This window comes from Malus sylvestris, chromosome 6 (assembly GCF_916048215.2).
Source record: "Malus sylvestris chromosome 6, drMalSylv7.2, whole genome shotgun sequence".
In the NCBI taxonomy this organism is placed as follows: Eukaryota; Viridiplantae; Streptophyta; class Magnoliopsida; order Rosales; family Rosaceae; genus Malus; species Malus sylvestris.
In genome coordinates, this window is record NC_062265.1 from 1,818,235 (window position 1) to 1,841,037 (window position 22,803).

The 22,803-nt window shown below is 35.3% G+C and overlaps 2 protein-coding genes across 6 annotated transcripts; both read right to left on the bottom strand.

Annotated features, from left to right (window-relative positions):
• Positions 1 to 1,384: 1,384 nt before the first annotated feature.
• On the bottom strand, positions 1,385 to 7,855 carry LOC126625913 (cyclin-dependent kinase F-4). 3 transcript variants are annotated; one of them, XM_050295038.1, is made up of 19 exons: positions 7,659 to 7,855; positions 6,594 to 6,634; positions 6,115 to 6,418; positions 5,415 to 6,017; positions 5,262 to 5,340; positions 5,107 to 5,175; positions 4,932 to 5,021; positions 4,698 to 4,836; positions 4,194 to 4,296; positions 4,036 to 4,088; positions 3,858 to 3,924; positions 3,528 to 3,636; positions 3,132 to 3,197; positions 2,951 to 3,019; positions 2,788 to 2,851; positions 2,593 to 2,706; positions 2,353 to 2,384; positions 2,144 to 2,234; positions 1,385 to 1,930 (listed from the first exon to the last, which is right to left on the bottom strand). In XM_050295038.1, the coding sequence occupies exons 4-19, from the start codon at positions 5,468 to 5,470 to the stop codon at positions 1,707 to 1,709; spliced, it is 1,425 nt and encodes a 474-aa protein (XP_050150995.1). In that variant the 5' UTR covers positions 5,471 to 6,017; positions 6,115 to 6,418; positions 6,594 to 6,634; positions 7,659 to 7,855; the 3' UTR covers positions 1,385 to 1,706. The 3 variants fall into 3 exon arrangements, with proteins under 3 accessions (XP_050150995.1, XP_050150996.1, XP_050150994.1); XM_050295039.1 differs by lacking the exon at positions 6,594 to 6,634 and adding an exon at positions 7,319 to 7,469; XM_050295037.1 differs by lacking the exon at positions 6,594 to 6,634.
• A 2,364-nt stretch (positions 7,856 to 10,219) lies between these two features.
• Positions 10,220 to 15,450, bottom strand: LOC126625852 (probable methyltransferase PMT21). 3 transcript variants are annotated; one of them, XM_050294959.1, is made up of 8 exons: positions 15,118 to 15,450; positions 13,491 to 13,761; positions 13,252 to 13,400; positions 12,926 to 13,121; positions 12,439 to 12,649; positions 11,230 to 11,905; positions 11,039 to 11,116; positions 10,220 to 10,869 (listed from the first exon to the last, which is right to left on the bottom strand). In XM_050294959.1, the coding sequence occupies exons 2-8, from the start codon at positions 13,737 to 13,739 to the stop codon at positions 10,647 to 10,649; spliced, it is 1,782 nt and encodes a 593-aa protein (XP_050150916.1). In that variant the 5' UTR covers positions 13,740 to 13,761; positions 15,118 to 15,450; the 3' UTR covers positions 10,220 to 10,646. The 3 variants fall into 3 exon arrangements, with proteins under 3 accessions (XP_050150916.1, XP_050150915.1, XP_050150917.1); XM_050294958.1 differs by having other exon boundaries at positions 15,066 to 15,450; XM_050294960.1 differs by lacking the exon at positions 15,118 to 15,450 and adding an exon at positions 13,983 to 14,193.
• Between the last annotated feature and the right edge of the window lie 7,353 nt (positions 15,451 to 22,803).

The window sequence follows — 22,803 nt, forward strand, 5'->3', positions numbered from 1 at the left end:
CTAATTCTACAACCTGCACTAGATTATAGAATTCCAGCGAATTGTTTTGTGTGTTTACTCTCTGGAAATTTTGTGCGGAAGAGAAGAAGGAAGGAAGAAAAGATTATTCTATTTGGAAACTGTGATTGCAAATATATAGGTTGTTTCACACCATTTCAAATACATGTTGAGCGTATTTGAAAACACACCACTCTTTCCAAGAGTTGTGTCTCTTAATCAAAACGTTTTTAAATTAATATATTAATTAAAAAACATAATCCGAAATTAAAATTAATGAATCTAATTAATTTTAATCTACTCTTTCTAAGAGCTGTGTCTCTTAATCAAAACATTTTTTAATTAATATGTTAATTAAAAAATTTAATCCGAAATTAAAATTAATGAATCTAATTAATTTTAACTTGTAAGGCCAAGGTCCTTGTCTTAATTTAATTAATATTAATGGTATTAGACTATATTTTACAAATCTAATCCACACAACTATAAGATCCAAATCTTCAATCCATTTCCAAGTGATCCAAATCCTAACAATTGGTATAGAAAACAAAACATATATAAAGGTAAGCCTATGTTCCCCGATGTGGGACAAGGAGTCTCAAAACTCCAACATTTTGTTTATTGTTACTTACTGAGCTTTGTAGCTCACCCTTTTTCCCTTCACTTTCAGATCAACTTGGGTGACAAGTTGACATGTCTTGAATGTACTTGAAGAGCTTTTGAAGGCTTATATTCATTTTGAAAGACATTACATGTTTTTTTAGCTGTTCAGACAACACTGTTCATTACATGTTTTGTTCTTTGTTCGGAATTCTGGAGCTTTTCTACTTCATGTTTGTAAGAAATAGTAACGAATTATGTTTATGTTCAGTTTTGGAGACTTTTTTGCTCCTAAAAATCCTTAAAACCGAAATGTTATTAGCTGATGATAGCATCTTTAAAAGAGATGTCAATCTAATCAGCAAAAATCCTTCTAACTGAAATGTTATTAGCTGATTAAATTTGAAGTCTTTGTAATTAAGAGTCAAATTTGACGTTGTGTCAAATTTGTTTTTAATTAATTTTAATAACGGATCCCTTAATCCACTAAACTTTCCGACTAATAAAAATTTTGTTTCCACATTTTTTTTAATAAATACACCCATTTAAAGCTCTATATTAATAAGAAATAACATTTGACAATTCTGTTAAAAATACACAAAATTTGACAGAAGACTTCAAATCGACACATCATCCATAAATTGTAATTTGACTTGTAATATGATATTTCTTTTGAAGATGGTCAAAAGTAACATGGTCGGGTCTACTTTGGGCTACATCCGGGGCGTGCCAAAACCACTCTCACCACCAGGGAGGGGGCAAAATATGAAGGAACAAATATACAACCTTGTACAAAAACATAGGGTGCCTTTAGCTTTCATTTATTTACTCTGAAAATCCAGGTCATTGTTTAGAAAGCGAGAGGAAACGCCATACTGTTGGAACTCATCCAATACCGCTTACATGAATAATAATAGAGAAGACCGGGCAGAAGATGCCCGTTTGGTCATACCACTCCTTCACAAGCTTACAAACCAAATACCAGAGGGCAAGTCTTAGGGTTCGGTACTAAACAAGACACGAGACAGACAAATCTGCATGCATAACTCTGCAGCCAGTGATAACGCAAACGATGTATATATAACACCTGTTAAAGAAGCTCATCTTCTTCATCCCGCAACTTTCCTTGAATAGGTTCTACCAGGTTGAATCTCTTGAACAGGCCTGAGGTACAAGTTTCCAGACTCACCAATCCACTGGACACCGGCCTTCATGGGAGGAGGGCGCATCTGCAGCTGCCCGACAGTCTGCCTGCGATGACCAATTGTCATATTTGCCAGCTTCTCAGATGTATCTGAAACTCCACGTGCAACCCTTCCCTTGTTCACAGCGGCTGCCAACCGACATAGTTTTCTCAGTTAAATAGAAGGTCATATGAACAAGCACCAGGGGCTTGAGAAATATAAGTAACTAAAATCCCAAGAAAAAGCCAACATTCACGCATTCTTGTGGTTCATAAATGTGAAGAGCAAAGTAGATTGATAATAAATCCAAATCGGTTGAAGAAAGCAACGCAATCAAACATCCTTCTACCCATGGAACTTACTAGGACTGCTCTTTCCAGGAGGTCGATATTTCTGCTGCTGCTGCTGCTGCTTTGGAGAGCTTTTCAAATATTTATCATTCTTTTTCGCATCCTTCAATCATAAAGATGAGGAATTAATTAATAAAAGTAAAAGCAATTGAGGTATGTGCATGTTTGGCATAAGCGCACAATCAAATTAAACAGATAAAAGTAATAACATGTGCTCTCACCTGGTTAGCCATGTCCAGTTTCCGCTGCACAGCTGCAAAAATAGTTATCACAGAATGAGAATAAATCTAGAAAACTACCAGTTCATTAGACAAGATGTCAATGTTTCCTTAACTATGAGCTATAAACCCACTTCTTTTATAGGCAAAAAGTTAAATTATATACGATGCTCTCCTTTGGGATAAATAGAAAAGGTCAGAATTGAAAGTTTAAATAAACTCAACAGAACAATATAAACCAACCTGTGCCTACAGAAGCATGCAACTTTGGGGAAGGGAAGCTGTTAGCAAGCTTTGAATGTGATACAGTTCCAGAAAGTCTTCTAGCACTTTGCTGCTCGGCTCCCCTTGCTCCAGCTGTGTAACAATACAAATATTGGATATCTAAACAAAGATATCAAAGCTGATGCAATTCCATAAATTATCAGATGAACAAACCTATTGGTGGTGTCCTGCCAACAGTTGATCTGGAACGAAGGGATGGCGGAACATAATAGCAACTCTGCAAAATAAAAGGAAGTACATCTTAGAATACACAACATTTACAGACCCCATTCATCATAGGAAGTTGCACTAACTATACTATATTCCAATACACTACCTGGAAGAAAGGATGCTGGAGGGCCTCTGCAGCTGTTGGCCTCTTGGAAGGGTCCCAAGAACAAAGTGACTACAGCAAAAGGAAAAGGAAATACATGAATTCCGCAGTAGTAGACATTCTTTAAACGATTTAGCCACACATGGGCTGAGTTGAGGGGACAGCAATACTATATAGGACTTACTGTAATAAGGCTGATTGCACTGTCACTAGCTGATGGGATCAGTGAAGAAAGATCAACACCAGCAAACTGCCATATTAAAAGGTACAAAACCAACTTAATATACAAGGTTGTTTTTTCAAGTATGGGAACAGCATATCTCATATTTCTACTAATACTAAAAAAACTACGCACAAAAAATACATCCCAAATTAGCATGCAGCTTTAAACTGTAATAAATCTCTCACATAAAATAAGATGCAGCAATGACAGCAGTCCGATAAAAGTGAGAATGTAAAAACCATTCCCCATGAGATTTCTGTACAAGTCTATGCACCTCAGAGAACAAACTAAAACGCATGAATAAAATTGAACAAAACAAATGAGGAATTGCATTATGCAAAACTAAAAATAACTGACCTGAGGAAATTGGTAGTTGATATCCCTTGCAAGGCGAAGCCCGTCAGCCCATGAATCCTTGGTTGGGCTTCCAATCACACTGCAAATTTTGTGTATCTCATCTGCTTCACTGCAAGAATGGTGGAAGAAGAAGGTGAAGGTGAGAACAATTAACACAAACAAACTGATATTAGTCGTTAAATTATTAGTAAAAATGGCACTAATATCTTCCAAAAAGAATTGAGGTTAATTAAACAATTACTGCACAGATTCAAAATTCTATCCTGTCCGATAATTATAGCAATATTTCCCTGTGGGAAACAAACAATGATTGAGGCACAGAATACATACCTAACACCTGGAAATAAAGGACGGAGAGAAAACAACTCAGCCATGATTGCACCCATTGCCCACATATCTGACAGTTATAATAAAAATTATTAATTTACAAAAGCAATCATTGTAAATATATACTCACAAAGAACAAAAATCAAAACTTTTAACATAACTTCATTAAAAAAACACTCACCAACTTTTGAGCTATACAGGTATGACTGAAGCAGCACTTCAGGCGCTCGATACCTAGCACATCCACATTCTAGAGTAAGTAACTTGGCAATATATTAACACCCAAGCAGAGATAATTCGTAACAAAAATTGAATAAGAAAAATTAGAATAACACCCACCACCGTGTCGACACGTATTCTGTATATGGTGGTTGTGAATTTATTTCCCGAGCAAGTCCAAAATCAGCAATTTTGATGACATCTTTGGTAACCAATATGTTCTCTGCAAGGAAGTGAAAGTACAGGTACAAATATGTCAGTCTGGAAGCACAAGAAAAAACAAAGAAAACAGATGACAGCCTGATCGGCTTAATGACAAACCATATAAGCAAAGAAATTGATTGAGGAAAGAAAATAACCCCACAACGAAAGTGGAAACAAAATTTGAGATGATTTGGCCACTTGAGGATTCAGAATACAAAAGAGAAAAAAGGAAACAAAAAATGCAAGAAAGCATAGCAAGGGAATGCAAGCAGCAGTAATTAAAGATCCAAAAATACAAAACAAGTATAGAACACATTGGACATTCAGAACATCGTATGACGTCTTTTTTATCCCTTCAGATTCTCTAACGAACATTTTACCTACTCAACTAAGGTTATCCACAACAATTGTAGCAGATACCTGGCTTAAGGTCACGATGAAAATATCCACGCTGATGCATGTAAGCAAGGCCCTGAAAAACTTGAAAACACCAATTTCTGACTTCAGCTTCAGGGAAAAGCTTTTCCTTATCTTTCATGAGTTGATACAAGTTGAAGTCCTGCAATGTCCATATGACAACACCAAATATCAGTTATGACACTCATGAACGACATAATAGCAAATAATATCAAGTTTAGCAACTATACCACTTACCATGTATTCAAACACGAAGTACAATATGTCATTTTCTCTGATGACTTCCTTGAGCTTCACAATATTTGGATGATTCATTCTACGCAATGACTGCATGGAGAAGAAACCCGTGATATAATTAAAAATATAAATCAGATCAGGATATTAATAAAGAGGAGACAGTAAGTTGAACCACCTTAACTTCCCGTAGACTTACGCACTCCTCCCATGAATAATATCTTTTCTTCATTTTTTTAATAGCAACCTGTAATATTGTCCAAATGACTATGAACAGAACAAATGTACAGCACTACATACATTCTAAAAGGAATGGGGACAAAAACCACTTACGACTTCACCAGTCTGCTTATTAATAGCTCGCCAGACACTCCCAAATGTGCCATCACCAACTTCCTTTATTAACTTGTATCTAGAGTAACCACATACTTATGCATTAGTATGAACACAAACAGATAACCCTAAAATCACACAGTAAACACTCACCTCTCCATTCTTCCAGTGGAACACAAAGCAGCCCGTTCTTTATTCAGTGAAAGCATAAAGACTCGTAAAAGATAAAACGAATTTATCTGAGATGATCCTTCAAATACACTGTAGGATATAAACAACTGCCTTGCTGGTCCAGCAGAATCAAACCATTAATCTTCTGAGGCAATACGGACGAGCACAAAACCAGAATTCATATGATGGATGGGCTGCACGGCCTTATTTATTACTAACTCCAGGGCATCAGGGCTAAAGCATGACATCGTTGGCAAAAAAGGACAAGTATCACCGAACATATCGATGCCAATTAAAAAAACCAACCAAAATGATTTATCCCGCCAAACGAAATACTTAGAGCTCAAGATAGTGTCACCCAAGGCTTAATAAACTTAACTAATAGCTATCTCATCTGAATTATGCAGAGATCAGTGAGGAATCTTCAGTTAACAAAGATCTTGCCACTTCTCATAGCAACCATCAGGAGCAACGATGAAATAATAACTCTGAAATAAACAGTTTGCACTGGTTTGGTTTGACGTAACTGATTATCTAATATTAAGTATGCAGAGATCTTCAGTCACAGATTGCCAGAATTTAACCCTGTCATGATAATGAAAGAATAAAGTTTAGGAATACTAAGCAGGCATAGACTAAAAAAGTAGAAGTATAAAATAGATCTGAGTTGTATATGCTGTACCCCTGAAGAAGTTTTCCCAGAAATTTCAAGAGGATGTTGTATCAGCAATGCACTACGCACTAAAGATCCAACACCTGACTCAGAAACTAGCATCACGTCTCCCGTATTGATCATTTAAGAGAAACCGACCACTAAGTGCAATTAACAAAAGAAACCAGAAGAAAATCTCCAAGGACAAGAAATCTCCAGTCAAGCACTTCCTGGAAAGAAAAGACCCGGTACTGGTGGCAATTTGACCAGAGGCGCATTTGCTCCATGTCTTGAAATATATATGAAACCCCTTTAAATCTAAACCCGGCACAACCTGAAATTAAGATTACAATAAATGAATGCATTGCAAGAACATAAGACCAATCATGCAGACAAGATACGAAGGTACAATTTACTGATTTTAATGGCCATTTAAACAAAATCTCACATAATATGACACATAATGATGCAAATCCAAACACTAAAACAAAATAACATTTAATCCTTACCACAGCTTCAGAATAGCTCTCACATAAAATTACAATACTTGCTGCACAATTCAGAACGAAGTTCAGACAAAACAAATACCACAAACCATATAATGGTGACAACGTCAATATACAACAAACTTTGGGCACCTAAGCTGTATTATGCATCATAGAGACACAACTAAAAAACTTAATGTGATGCACGCATTCTTTGTTATTTCTTTGTTCTTACTCATTTGCAGGCCAACAAATGATTTCCGATGCTAAACCACATGCCACAAATCACAAAAAATTGTGTAAAAGGATAACCTAAACTTACAAAAGAACATCAGGGACAAATTATATAGATCCTCATGACGTCATGAATTTCAACAATAATTCCCACCAAATGACCTTCAGCACAAAACTGGAATGTAGGAAAGGAAAGAAGAGGAACCATAACCAGAAACAAGTTTATACAAAAAATGGTTGCAGTTAGACTTTATGGTGTAGCAAATTACGGTTTTAGCCTCACGTGCGACACACCAAGCTAAATCTATAACCTGAGTGATCAATAACATTAGCAATTTATGTAAGACAAACAGAATACAACCAATGAAATATTTGCAAACAAATAAATAAACAAAAAGCCTCAAATTACCAATTGGAGTTATGATTCATAAAAATCACCACCATAAGCCGCGAATATCCCAATTACATAACCCAGAGATGTAATTCCAAATAAGAAAAATTTCACCAAACCTTACCCCAGAAGAAGAAACCCTACAAAAATCGAGCCCCAAATTTGCAAACTCCGAAACCCTTCCATTTCCCAGAATTTCTCAGCAACATAACAAACTTTGAACGGACCCGAAGAACCACGTCCAGACGAGCACATGAAAAAAGCTAACCCTAATCCTAAATCCCAAAACACAGATCGAATAAAATCGAGATACAATTCACAACGAAAGAAATCAAATTATCCCAAAACAAATCGAATAAAATCAATTACAAAACAAAATCGAATAAAATCGAATTCAGAAGTAAATCTAAACAAAAAGGACAAAAAATTGATTGAGGATCAGATCGGAAGAAAGGGAATCGAACCTGAAAGCCAAGCGGCATAACAACCGTCGCCAAGGACGGGAGAAGGTGGAATCCAGAGTTTCTGTTATGTAAAACCGACTTCGATTGAACCCACCGAATTCTGATCTGCTGCCAGAGAGAGAAAGAGAGCTAGAGAGAGAGAGAGAGAGAGAGGGGGGGGGAGGATGAGAGAGAATAAAAGCCTTCGTGCCAACCAAGGAATTTACCTAATTTCTTACGTTTCCGGTATTTATAGCCCCACTCCACGTTCTCACGAAGATAAGGATATCCTTGTCATTTGACCCAACTGCGTGATCTTTTTGGCTACTATTATGATCGGTTGGATTTTTCCTTTTTTGTGTTCGTTTTTTTCAAATGAATTTATTTCCGACAAATATAATTAATTTACTTCGAATTCTTTTTTGTTATTTTTATGTTTTGACTTTTTTGTTGTTCAGTGTTATTCATCTTCATTTAAAAGTGAGAAGTCTAAATAGACGACGAATTTGATACCAATTTTCTTTTCTCGTGTCTATTTTAAGTAGATAATGGAATTACAGCAAGTTTTTCATTTCATACTCCAATTTTCTTGCATTCAGATATTAAAGGCAGATTATGTCTACTAATTTTTTATTTTTATACAATTATATATCATGTTAGAATTAAGTTTTCAGGGAGTGCAATCAGATCATAAATTTATATAATGATTACAAATAGGAAAATTATATTTGAATCTGTATAACTTTATTCTACACACAATTTAAACTTTAAATGTGAATTTTCTTTTTTAACTTATTGTATAATTATTATCAAAGTACAAGATGAAATTAACAATAAAACTAAAGTTTATCAATAAACTCACACTCAATAATCAATCTCTTGCTATCAAGCAATCTTTATTATATGCTCTATTTTGGCTAAACCGTAGTTGGGATTGTATGTTAATGTTGTTGGATTGTGAACTTGATTACCGTTCTACCCCTTTTTTGGGGTTCTTCTACTTAATTTTTTGAGAAATGCTAACGACTCTTTTAAAAGTGGTGCTCTCCATGCATTCTTCACAACCTTATGTTTTTTGCATAATTTTCATGTCAACATTATAAAATATTATGCCAAAAACATAAGGTGACAGAAAATCGATGAAGAGTCCCACTTTATTTTTTTATTTTTTTTTTATGGATTTTGGTCATAGATCTTCAACATGGTATGCTCATTCAGTCATAATTTCAATCTTTTTACTGCTATGTCTGCTTTTGAGGCAACCCATTGTTCGCTCTTTCTGCACATGCAGAGGGTGACGAAGACTCCATCAAAACCGAGTGCTTTACTGTTTGCAACGTCATTTGGCCATCCTCCTATAAACCTCAAACGATAAATTAATTCTCACCAATTCTTTAAAAAAAAAGGTACTAGACCTATCTTATGGTCTTATTTCCTCACCTACCTTATAATTTAACCCACTATAAAAAGTTAAAAAATTAAAATGTTATTTCTTCACTCACTATTATTCCTCGAACATCCTCTAATTTATATCTGAACTCATTCTATTTTAGTTTATCAAAATGCCATCACCCTAGGCGAACCAACCCCCTCAAAACGTCACCACTCCCGTCAGCAACCAAAACCTTTAACACTTGCTTCGCGGCGTCTCCTTTGGGAAGAGAGAAGAACGGGAGAGGAAAGTAAAAAAAGCAACGGGAGTGGGAGGAAGAGAGAGAAGCACGAGGGAGAGAGTGGACAAAGACCCCCTCTCTTTGTCAACCATGGTTGAAATGCAATTTTGATGGAACATGGGTGGACAGCAGTGGGGTGGGGGCCGGATTATGGAGTTGTGGTGGGTGATGAGGAGGGAGATTTTCAGTTTTCCTAGCTTCGGAATTCGCAACTCAATTGAACAGACTAGAATGTTACTCGCCTACTAGTCTCCGTGATGCAATGTAGTACTCAATATTCATGTAAATCATGTCGTTTACATGGCGATTTCATACATCAATCTCTCTAGAATCTTGTCATGGACGTTACAAACTGATATATAACGGCCAAGCAGCCACAAAACTAACAATTCCAGACGAGAATGAAAGAGTCAAACTAGCATAGCTCAACGCACTCGATGAAAAGCGGCCCACCGTGCGACAAAACTTCAAAATTTACCAGGCTCAAGTAACACGTGCTTGGGCTGAATTCAATACTTTTTTGAGTGGGAGATTTGACCTTTACTGCTTGAATCCGGATCTTCTTTGTGAGGATTATGAGGATCCGTGAATCGTATCTGTTCCTCGTACATCGTGCCGTCAGAAATCATTTTAAATATTCTTATTTAAGATTAAACACAAACAGTACTTGATAAGAACAGACCGCACAATATACGATGAATAGACACGATTCACGGATCTCTTAGGATCCTCACCAAAACGATTGGAAGAGGACCCTGTTGGTTTCACCATCACCAGAAAGATGCATGAAAATTTTGAGCCAAAATTAAAAAGGACCACATGCTCAACACATCAAACATGGACCAAAGGCAACATAAGCATCCTTTTTTTCCTTCACTTGAACCAGTAAGCATCAAAGACAAACTACAATTGCAGCTTAAACAGAAGCAGAAGATTTTCATTTAAGAAACAAAGAAATCTTTGTTCCCTTTCTGTTTCTTTCTTCTTCTTTTGGTACATACACTTCCTTGCATATATTCAAATCATCCGATTACAGCTTGACACGAAAAGAGAGCAAATTATGAAAATCGGGAAACAGGGAAAACGAAAAAGAAATTACACCGAGTACACGTTGAAACCTTATAAAGAATATATCTATACGCAACGCCCTATCAGTTGATTAAACCACCTTATTGGGTAACTGAGTCTCCTTCAACGACAAATTTGAGTATTCTTGGCTTCTTAAACAATGAACTAATTCTCTGTGAATGGTATTGAACTTGCTTCTTTTGCTTCTATTCCTATTTCCGTCCCTCCAAGAAATCGACTTGGTTTTGGGTTTTTCTATGGATGGCCATCATCTGGAAGTCCGGTTCGATGAATACCAGAGTTTTTTCTGGCATATCAGTATTTTCTCCTTCTCAACGCCATACTCAGTGTCTTCTTTGCGGCATCCCCATCTCATCCCTTTGGCAATAATCGCAACAGCGTCCACAAAGTAGCTGGATTCTCGAACTATTGCGTAGCCATTAGGGCGCAGGATTCGGTCCATCTCTAAGAGCACATTTTTCATTTCGCATCTGCCCAAGTTTACGATCATTAGAACCATTTATACAAAGAATGATAAATTAGGCAAGAGTGCACAGAAAACTTACATCTAAGATTTAAGTAGTTAATTCAACATGCCATGATAATATAAGCTTTCAAAATATATTCATCTCCCCAGATAAAGAGAAACCCGTTTTTTACCTGTGGCTTTCTGCAGTAAAGAGGCCATCAAGATGTAGAAGATCGTAAGTACGAGGATAAGTAGAAAACGCCTCACACCTGCCAAAAGAGAACAGATAAATCAACACAAAAACCACTTGATTTCATTACAATGACCAAATGAGAAGTGCATCAAAAGTATGCTATTCATGCAGAAAGGAGTTTCAAATTACCAATCATGGTAAGTTCCGATAAGGCCTCGATCATAGACCACAGGTAGTGTATTTACAGCATAGGAAGAGACCACATTCATGACCCACAAGGGATAATCAATCGTGGCTGCGGCAAAACCTCCATATACCGTATTCATGTCCATAACATTTCTGATCTTATCTGTTCCAATTGCTGGGAGCAACTTTTTGTAATGCTTCAATCGTACCCTCCACTTGCTGTCATCATGCTTGAAAGCACTAGCACTTCCGCCATGTACATCAGAAATACGCTCCGGTGCAACATGCAACCGCTCTGGCCATTGAGGGATGGATTTCAAAGCTGACTTTTTTAGCTTTGGGTCTGGAACTACGACACAAGAGCGTAATGGAGTGTACCATCCTGAATCTGGTTCAAGGCTATCATCACACTTTGCAGGATAGGTGTCTGGCTCAGAAAGTTTATTGTAGCAACTGCTGTCTGACAGTTTCTGCCAAACAGCAATATCATCCTTTTTGTTGTACAATTTGAAGCACAATGAAGTTAGCAGGTCTTGCAACTTTTCATAATCTGATTTCTGGTCTTCTATGGTGGTGTTCCACCCACGCCAGCGGTTTTCGTAGTTGACAGGTGGACCAGACAGGACCCAAAAACCTCCAGGACGGAGTATACGATGAACTTCAAGGAGGTAAATTCCACCTGACATCAAGAAAGTACCCATCAGAAGAAGTGGTAAACTTTAAAAGATAAATAAAAATGATAAAACGAGAGGAGAGAAAGGAGAAGAAACCATTTCCAACTTATGCAAAAAAATTACACAAGTTCACAACTGGGCCGTGGAATTTTTCCCTAAAAATGATAACTGATATCAAATATGATGTCCTACAAAGGAAGAAAGGAAGTTCCAATCTTATGCAAGAAATTACAGTTCATAACTGAGCCGTGGAATTTTTCCCTACAAATGATAACTGGAACACAGGAATTTAGTGGAGGCAAATTGTCTAAGTTGGTCCTATCTACCATTACTACCGCACTTAAGAGAGAGAAATCTCCAAGTTCCTGGAGCAATCAGGTAAAATGCAAAATGCAGCACTGCTTATATGACCCATGCATCCCCACTATGCTATTGCTAATTTGAAAACTGGTTCCAGCAGCTGGACATTAAGCTCAATAAACTGAATTAAATTCTCTAGAACAGAATTTTTTTTAAAACAATTTGATAGAATAAGTACCAAATTCCGTCCATGGGATGAGGCATCTTGAGCAGTGAGCCATATCAAACGAGTTAGAAGGGAAAGGAAGTCTCTGTGTAGAAATGATGCCAAGAATTGCTGGAATTCCACGTTCCAAAGCAAACTGAACCTGAGCTTCATGATTATCTCTTGGAGCGAGAGAAACAGTTAAAATCCCACGATCTAACAAATCACCTCCCCAGCTTGCAACCTAGAAATTAACCAATTAAAGAGGTTAACTTATGTAGATTCTCACGAATTTAATTACTTAGCAGTTTGTGCTGCTTCAAGGATAATAAGGAAATAGATTATTACATAGTAAATAAATTTCAACAATTAAATAGGGAAAGAAAGGTGCAGATGAAATTTAAACTTGCATTTTTAACTAGATCAAAAAGGCAACATGCATTCACCCACCAGAAATTTTCAGCTAAAGTTCAACATGAGAAATCGGGAAAATGTAAAAGAGGATGAAAGATGGGCTCACCCCACACCCAGTATCAATGGCAGTTCGAACGGTCCCATCTTTCATTTCTGGAATAAGATCTTGCATCAAATCGACATATGCAGAAACGCCTCTTGGAAACATAGTTCCCCCACCGGGAAAGAGAAACTTCTCCCCTTCTTTTCTCAGCCAATTCTGATTGGACTTTTGTTTATTAATCCAATCATATGGCACATTCCTGAAACCAGATCCCCATGGTAAATTCAGTGAAACTTTTAACATTTTTTAGGTAAAAAACAAATAGAGACTAAAAACTAGAAACTTTTGACTGTAAATAGGCTTTAGGCATCAGGCTGTCACATATTTACCTGTACCAACATTCGTCCCTGCTATTTGGCCATCTGATTGGTGGCTTGTAGCCATCTGGAGGTGGAACTAAGCATTCTTTCCTCTCCAATACTGGAGGGCAGTGCCGTTCCATGAAAGTAAGCCGATGAACACCATACTTTCTCCACCTCTGTACAATAAGCAGCCACAATCTGATAAGCATCTAGCAGTGCGTAAATTCCGGAAAGGATAAAGTACATAAAAATGATTAAGGAGATACCCTTGGATCCGTGCACGGGGTGTAGTCTTGATAGTCACTGCTGCATTCAGCAAAGGTAACGGGTTTTAACTGGAGAGATGATTGAACTGCCTCTGTGACATCTTCGACCTTGACAGGCTCAATTTTGTTCTTTTCAGAACAGAAGATTCCACCAAGATAGAATGAAAACCCGCATAGCAAAACAAACAAGATTGTCATGGGGAAAACCCTGGTACCCTGGGGGCCTGGTTTTCCATCCTTATGTTTCATGATCTCAGAAAGTATTAACTACCTGCACACATACAAGGCATATTAGATATCTTCATCGTTGGTCATATCTGATATTAAATAATACCGATCTGCTACCAGGCACAATTTACCGCAAAAAGCACACGCAATTTATTCATGTAATAACCATATAACGCATAAACCTGTCCTCTTTCCAATACTAACATGTAGTAGAAGCACAGAACAGTACTAAAACTTAAATCAGGCAGCTTACTCAAACCATACCAGTCACAAGCTACAACGGATTTCTTTCGTTCCTCAAAAGTGACTTCTTATACTAAAGAAACACATGTTTAATTAAAGAAAACCCATCAGCCAACCATAAACTTCGACATAAAAAAACATATATCAATCAATTACTAAACATGGGATCACACACAGGAAAACTGAAACTGAATTCCTGGGATAGATCCAGATCCAGATCTAGCATATGCATTCAGTCCACCCAAAGAAAGTAAGGCAAAATACATAAACGACTTGAATAAGCCGTAAACTACAAGATCTCATGGCAACTGCCGACACTTTCGACTTTCCATGTCAACCTCCTTTTATGTCCCGCACATGGCAATGGGTCCTAACTCCATCAAACTCCACCTTCCCTCTATTTTTTTCACTCCCCACTAAGCCAGAAAGGGCAAACAAACAAACATGGGACATCAATCAAACCATGGAAACCAAGAAAAGCAAATAATTCAATAACATCATCATTTTGTTTGAAGCTTAAGAAAAGCTTTTTATGCATGATTCACGTAGTCACTGCTTGCCAATCAGCTGCTGCTTCCCTTCTCAATCATCAAATTGATATATTATCGACCTCATATAAAAAGAAACAAGCAAACAAACCCACAAAATCGTACCAAGAAATGCACCTAAATTTATTCGAAACGAAGCCAAAGAAACCTGCAAAAGTAAGTGTTGAATGCTGATTGCAGGCCTCTGAGTGCTTCACATTTATACAAAAGAAAAAGAAAGACAGATCAAAACTACCCATCTTGCCAAAAAGATTTACCTATAAAAAAGGAAAATCAAGACAACAAGAAAAACGAAAGAAACCCAATTTGTGAAAAACCAGGAGATAAATTAACTAATTAAGCATCTGGCAATTGGAAAAAGGTGAACAACCGCGTGTGATCACCGCCGTCCAAAAATAGGAAATTACAACAGAAAAACAGATGGGGTGCTGTCAAAAACCAGATCTAATGTGCAGAAGAAAGAAACCAATTAACCCATTAACAATATGATCGCAATGTGTTCGACAAAATTACACAAAGAAGAAAAGCATGAGATCTGACGGAGAAAAGTACTTACTGAGTAACAGAAGAAGAAGAAGTTGACACAGCGCAGAGAGATAAACTAGCACCTTTATCTCCTTCTCTTTCTGCGTACAGTGAGTGTGTATCTCTCTCTTTACAATATCTCTGCAATTAATCTTTGTTTCATGAATTGAACCCCACAAAACCCAAATGGAAACCGAAAATTAAATGGGATTTTAATTTTGTGGGTGAAAATCTCTCTGTTTTAAGAGAAGAAACAGAGAAGAGGAAGAGAGATTCCTGAGGTGGGCTAGCAAGGGTAAAGGGATATGGGAAGAACAGTGGGAGCTCTCTCTCCTCTCTCTCTCTCACAGAGCTTTAAGCACGGGAAGGGACGCTCGTTATATAACAGCATACACACAAGATTGCGTTGTGTTTCTTCAGACTCATCTACTTCCCACCTCCTTCTTTCTCTTTGTTTTTTCTGTGGTAAAAGTCATAACTCATAACTACATTCTCTCTCTTTCAAACTATTTCATTTTCACATGCATCATTCTAATATCTTAAACCCTAATCGTCAATTAAAATCTCGTAAAATTATCATTTTATTCTTCTAATAAAAAAGGAACAAAAACAAAAAAACAGTAATGTAATTTCAAATTTTACTGTTTTTTTTAACCTCACGTACACGTGATTCTCATATATTTCTAATATTAAAAAAAAATCTTTCTCCCATCTCTCTTCACTTTCACATTCTCTCTCGCTTGCTCTCTTCCTCTCCTTCTATTTAAAAAACAAAAATAAAAAATGTTCACGCACACTTTGATGTGTGTGCATATGGTAGTTATTTTTGTGTAAACTCTTGTTTACCGTTATGAACTATCACCTAATTATTAATTTACCTCTTAAATTATTTTTTCAACCAATTTATCCTCTAAACTATAAAAATGACCAACTAAGGGGGCTTATCGTTTATTTTTCCAAATGTCCATCAATTTCGACCCTTTAATCATGTTTAGTATTTATTGGAGCAAGTCCCTCAATACACGTTTAATTATGTTTTCAGAGAAAGCAAACATGGTGGCTGATGATTTTGTTTATTTGACATGTAATTATTTTGATAATTTTTCTCTTGAAATAGTTCATAAGTTACTATTTAATAAATTTGGAAATTAAAATCGGTCGAGGATTCTCTTTGCAAGTCATTGTCTTCTTTCAAATAAAAAACAAAATTAGGAATACTTTCTTTCAAGTGTTTATTTTTAAGTTTGCATCCCTAGCTAGATTTGGAACATCCAAATCAAGCCTTGGTTTTTTTTTTATTCAGTGTACTTTTCTATTTTATGCTTTAAGAAGTACGACTTACCTAAGAAATATGCATGTCAATACATTGCGTCAGAATCTCCAATTTGAGGAGATAAGCAAGTAATTTTGTCTTTTACTTTGTTGCTTTTTATTTTCTTTTTCTCTCACCAAGCAATAACATATTCATTTTTATTTTTTTAAAAGGTGACTAGCTGGTGGTTGTATTACGACACGCTACTTTTTCGGTGGTTTTGCTCTCAAAACTTTACCTTGTATTTAAAAACCTCAACTAAAACCCAAAATAAAAAAAAAAATTAGATGATTGATTTGGTTTGATTAAACAGCTAATCTCATATTGTGAAATCCATAACAAAAAGGTTTAACCTATTCACTTAAACTCAGTCTGATTAGCTTGATTTCTTTGTTTGGTGGTTAAAAATGCCCAATCTTAGTACTAATACATTATACATGTATATTGCCACCGCCATCAACCTCACCACTATTGTCACTACCATATTTTCATAACCATAGACCACACCACAATTGTAGTCACCATTCCTCCACCACCATCACTTCTGCCACCAACACCTTATCACCACATTTTCATAGCCAAAGGAAACACTCTTACAATTGCTGCCACCACAGCCGTCGTCATTTGCTAACTATTACTTCTCATTTATATATTAAGTTATTATTCACAAAGTATAGAAAACTTATTTTTTTTAGTAGAAAATTAATTCTTTTTGAAATTTCATCATAAATTTTTTTTAGCATTTGTAGATTTTAATTTATTATTTTGTGACTGTATTTTCATTGTTCAACTTGCCGACATCTTGACGGTGCTACTACCAATTTAAAATTTTGAAAATAAAAAAAGTTGACTGGTTTAAATTTTATTTTTATCAATTTCCTTTCGTTGCTGTGTTTTCTTTGTCAAACACTTGAACTCTCATTTTCTAATTTTGTTGGTTTGTTTGTGGAGAAGAGTTGGTATTACTTTATTGACTGGTGTAATACTAAGTGCGGTGGGGTATTGAAGCACCCCTCCACTCAAAGGCACGAAGTCATGGTATCACAAGTTTTCTGACAATTTTCATATTAATTTATTCCTTCCATCAATTAATTTTCATGTGAAGATTTTCAGCAAAATTCTGTTTGACTGTGTTTATAGATAGAGTTAAAATTTTCTTAATTTTTCGGGCCAAAAAAAGGTGAATAATTATGGCTTATCACCAATTGTTACCTTTTTTGGCTAAAAATCTTCATGTGTCCACACCAATAAGTACTGTCGTCGACAAACAATGCTTGACTACTTAATAATAAGTATGGATTCTTATTTAAGACTTTTCGTGTTTGAATCACAAAACTTTTTGCTTATGACTAAAACCATTCATATTAAGGATCACCTTATAGTTGTAGATCATCTCTACATAAAATAAATAAAACTAAAGTCGTTTAGTCATTTTATTGTAGCACATGCATAGATTTTCATAGTTCTTTTACCAATTCAATTCATCTGTTTTTTATTGGTCAACTTTAGTTTTAATTATTCTTTTTTGCGGAAACGATCTTTATAAAGTGATTTATAATATAAACAACTATAACCACAAACACGAAGTTCTACGAATCGACAACGAATAATTTCAAGTAAGAATTCTTATTTATCTTTTGAGTGGGCAAGTGTTATTCACCGTCAACCTTAATTATTTTTTATTTTCTGAATAAGTTATTATTGAAGTTTGGTATTTTAGCATCAAAGAGTTTGGTGTTTTGGCAAATACACGCTCACAATTTACAAGACCAAAATATTCCAGAGCCGGATGGTTTCATACCATCCTTTGTCGGAGATGCATCCAAAATATTACCTACGCTGTTTGCATGCACGGTTTAAAATATCCGGTTTCACAAAAACTTAAAAAAATGTTTTGATATCGAGATTTGTCGTTGACCCTTGACGATAATGTTAGAGATGTGCTCCAAAACGTAAATTTATAACTGAATTTTTTTAATACAACGATATATTTATACTAAATGTGTGGATAATTGAGTTAAAGTCACACAATAAGATAAACGATAATAATTTGGTATTAAACTTATCATCTATAAGAGCAGACTGGAGACAAGTGTGGAGCCAAAGAAATTTTTGGCTAGTAGGCTGGCTGGCTAGCTAAAAAGTTAAGGATCATTTTTCGTTTCTGACGATAAATGTTAAATCTTATCAGTAGAACTTATTCATTCCACATGCTCACCGAGCTTTAACAAAACAAATATATATAAAATAGAGAAATTATTACAACGTTAAGGAACCATTTTTAATGAGAAATTCTTGTATGTATGGGATGTACTACATCATCCATGTATCGTACCATTCAAAATATGCCTCATTTCAATTTTCACACCGTCGGACTTTAGTGTATTTGTCTATAGTTGAAATAAAACTGAAAAATACAAAAAAAAAAAAAAAAAAAAAAAGGCAATAATTGATTTGTAGGTAGTCTTGCACTTGGTTTCTGCCCTTGACTGTGACCTAAGACTTCTCACTCAGGGAAGAATGTACAATGGGATAAAGGTGGTTTCAGGATCATCTGTCTAGGAGATATGCTTGTGAAGATCTTCTGAGGTCTCTTCTATGCCTACTAAGTGTCCGATGTAATGTATGCTACTCGACAAATTCTCTTGATATCACTTATCAGATTGCTTCGATGTTGACATCTGTTGATATGTGTGTAACATGGTTTGGTTGACGACAACAAGTCTACCAAGTGTTTGACAAAATACCCTGGTGAATAAATTTAAAAAAAAATTGCACTCTTCCCATTCTATTTCTATCCAAAAAGCTTGTACTTTAACATTGAAAACTCATTTGAATCTAAATATCCGCCACTCCTGAATCTGCCACCGCTCTCACTTATAAGTGAAATATAAGTGAAACTTTTAAAAATGTATAATAACCCTAATAAACTCCATAGGATACTAGTCATAGTGATACTTAGGCGGATGTAACTAAGAATGGGAAGTAATAATATGAGATTTTGAATAGGGTGAATATTTAGGCATAACTTCGCCGCTGGTTCCCTCACCCTGGTTTATAATCAAATACGTTTGACGAAGATCCTAGATCTCCCACCAGATATGACTCGACCAAAACTTCTAGATATCTCTTACCCGGTGATATTTTTACTAAATTGAATGAAATATCGAACACTTGACACTATTTGAATCTATAACTGGTTAATCAAACTACTCTTTTTTTAATATATAAAGCATAATTAAACTACATAATTAGATTTGTAAAATATACACATAAGAATGATTATGAATATTAACTTAGAAATAAATAGTTCGAATCGTTAAAGTAAATGTAAAGTGAGTCTACAAAGTGTCTGTCTATAAGAGTATTTATGGATCTCACGTTAAATGTAAATTTTACCTTTCATGATTATGCAATTGATGACAATAATGTAGGTTGTATTGTGGCATGAGCAGCGTATTTTTTCTTCACCGGAGTTTTTCCTAGGTGATTTTACGTAGGTATGTCCCATTTTTTTTACATTGAATGAAATCCAACACTTGGGGACACTATCTTAATCATAATCCATTATCACTTGACTGAAAGCGTTTTTAAAGAAAATATTTTTGAGTTCTAAAAGCAATTGAAGTTCTTTTCAAAATTCACTTACATTTTTGCTAAGGATAGTACCAAAAATATTTTCACTAAAAGCGTTTTCAACTCTTTTAAAAGTATTTCCAAATGAACCGTAGACTTGTTTGACAATATTTTTTATTAGAAGCATGTTGTTTAAGGAAGTGAATTTTGTGGTCGACTCTTGTCACTAATATTGGCCATTCTCTAATGAAACTTACTTATGTTTGGGACCATACCATTCCTGCTTCTACTCGAAGGGATCTTTTTCTATTATTGGTTTCGGACCATTAGGATTTTTTTTAGGGAATTTTAATGAAAAGCTTTCGGTACTGTTCATTTTAATGAAAAACCACATTTTTACACAAAAAAATCAATTATGGTACTATTCACTTTACCATTTATTTTGTTCTTGTCATTAAAACTCAAAAATTTCAAACTATTTTAATTAGTTTTCCTATTTTTTTTATTGATAAACAACTTCAATCTATAAGATGTTTTTTTATCAAACGATTGATTTGGTCAGATTAAATGTTAAACTAGGAGCCGACGAGGTTCGAACTCACGTCGTAATGCAAAGACTCAACACTTTTCTACCTCTATGATAGGGGCCACTAGTTACAATATACAAGATTTCAGTTAACATTAAATTTGAGAGTCCTTAAGCTTCAATCCTTGAACCAAAAATCCATCAATACTGGTCATTGAATTTGGTCACAATATATAGCAATAGTCATTTTAAATAACATCGTTAAATATTCTATCGAAAATAAATAGTTTAAAAGAGCAAAAGAGAAATGTATAATTCTAAAGAAATTACACAAAAGAATCATTGATAAACATTATAACAAGTTCACGAATCCATACTTACAAATTTTCAGTTTAAGAACCAAAAATTCATTTAGACTAAAATTCAGGTACTATGGCTCCAATCATCGAGATATGTGTATTTTATAATTCTCTTTTAGATGAGTTATGTTTATGCTACAGTCCAATGATTGTATAAAACATGCCACCTTCCAGCTTGAACGCAATGCTAGCTTTAATGGGCAATATTATTGAGAGTTTAATTAGCTGTAAACGTGGAATGTACATTACGTTTCCTTTATTTAATTTTCTTGTTACAGCTAAAACGTGAACACAAAATGTATAAAAAGTAGTGAACATCAATTCTATTTTTTTTTCTGTCGTTGATGAATCACACGATGATAGTTAGGAAGAGGCTAAAATGTTTATGTGTGTTTTTTAGTTCTCAAAAAGGTAAACTATCGTAACTTGACCACTAGATAGTTCTTTTTTAAAAAGAATTATCGAGCTCAGTGTCAATAAACTTCACTTCTAGGATATAATATTCCCTCCATTGCTAGAATTGCTTTATTTTTCTTTGATTTAGCTAATTTGGATTGCGCTAGGGGTTTCAAATTTTAGTTACTAGCTACAATATATGCATTTATGTAATATAGTTATTATGTCACAGTCAGATATGATATTATCTCATTTTAGTTGTATGTGTAACTGTTATATAGTGAATGTATTGCATGTATTATAGTCGAGTCTCAAACTTTAAGGGGGCATTTGTTTTCCCTCACTAAACTTCCTTGGATTGGACTGGCTTAGCTGGGATTGCTAGCTGGTGTTTGATGCAAACAGGGATTACCATTAATGAGACTAAGTCGGACTCGCACCGACTAAGTCTTACACTAGGTAGTCTTAGTGAGGACCCCCAATATGTATGGGATTGCTAGTCTCATCCCCAAACCTGCTCTGTTTGCCCGTTGCATCATCTACACGATGCATCGTCTAAAAGCGTTCCTCTGCAACACCCTTTAATCACCGCCCAGATCTGAAACAAAGTCTCACCCATTGCCCAAACCTCAAAATTCAACCACCAAAATTAAAAAAAAAATAATAACACGAAAAAAATAACAACAACAAAATCCAACCCCAAAATTCAAAATCCACTCATTGCTAGAAAATTATGAGATGGCTTTGTAGGCGGAGAAGCCAACGCATGTATGAGAGATCCAAAAATTTTTAGGAATAAAAGGATGAGGAAGGTGGAGATGCTTAACAGCTACAAGAGGGTGAAGAGGATGAGCTTGTTTTGAAGAATTTGCGATGAGCTTTACGCCTGTGTTTTGCAGGAAAAAGAGGGAGGAAAAAAGAACTAGGGTGGAGCCAGAGGGAGAATAAAAGAAAAGATGCTTCAAGAAGGGTAGTCTTTTAGGAGTAAAAAAGTAAAAGGATGATAAATAATAAATAATATAAAATATTATTATATACATTAAATAATATAAAATATTACTATATATGCATTAATTAATATAATATTATAATTCCTTAATTATCTTGAATTTTAGTCCGACACTGCACCAAATGTTTAACTAAGTTCGTCTAGTTTAGTCTAGTCTAAACAAGTTCAGCTTAGTCTCTAAAACTAGTCCAATCTGCATTAGTTCGGTGTAACAAACTCACCCTAAAAGCTTAAATTACTTTCTATTTTTATTATAACAAACAAATAAATATAAAATACACCACCGACATGTTAGTCTCCTTTTTGACTCTTTTTCTTTTCCCTTTTATGTTCAGTGGTTTGGATGGGATCTGACCTTTTTCTTTGCGTTGGTATTTGTTATACTTTGCTTATAGAATTATCCTTAATTTGGGGATAAATAATGAAGAATAAAGAAAAGGTCATCCAGGTAAATGGTGAGAACTTTACTGCCGTACCAATTCCTTAGACCATATTATGAGGAATTGAGATTCTTTTCCAATCTCTGTGTCTGGAACAAGTGAATTCTAAGTTTCGGATCGTTCATTTTAAATTGTGCGATCCTCAATAGTC

What these genes read in the sequence shown, in the direction of transcription:
- LOC126625913 (XM_050295037.1), bottom strand. Translation starts at nt 5,470, where the DNA reads ATGCTTTCACTGAATAAAGAACGGGCTGCTTTGTGTTCCACTGGAAGA. An exon ending in TAAGTCTACGGGAAGTTAAG is followed by an intron (nt 5,022 to 5,106) that starts GTGGTTCAACTT and finishes TTCTCCATGCAG; the next exon opens with TCATTGCGTAGAATGAATCA. An exon ending in TCCAGCATCCTTTCTTCCAG is followed by an intron (nt 2,852 to 2,950) that starts GTAGTGTATTGG and finishes TTTATTTTGCAG; the next exon opens with AGTTGCTATTATGTTCCGCC.
- LOC126625852 (XM_050294959.1), bottom strand. Translation starts at nt 13,739, where the DNA reads ATGAAACATAAGGATGGAAAACCAGGCCCCCAGGGTACCAGGGTTTTC. An exon ending in CCCCGTGCACGGATCCAAGG is followed by an intron (nt 13,401 to 13,490) that starts GTATCTCCTTAA and finishes CTTATTGTACAG; the next exon opens with AGGTGGAGAAAGTATGGTGT. An exon ending in TTTACTGCAGAAAGCCACAG is followed by an intron (nt 10,870 to 11,038) that starts GTAAAAAACGGG and finishes AAACTTGGGCAG; the next exon opens with ATGCGAAATGAAAAATGTGC.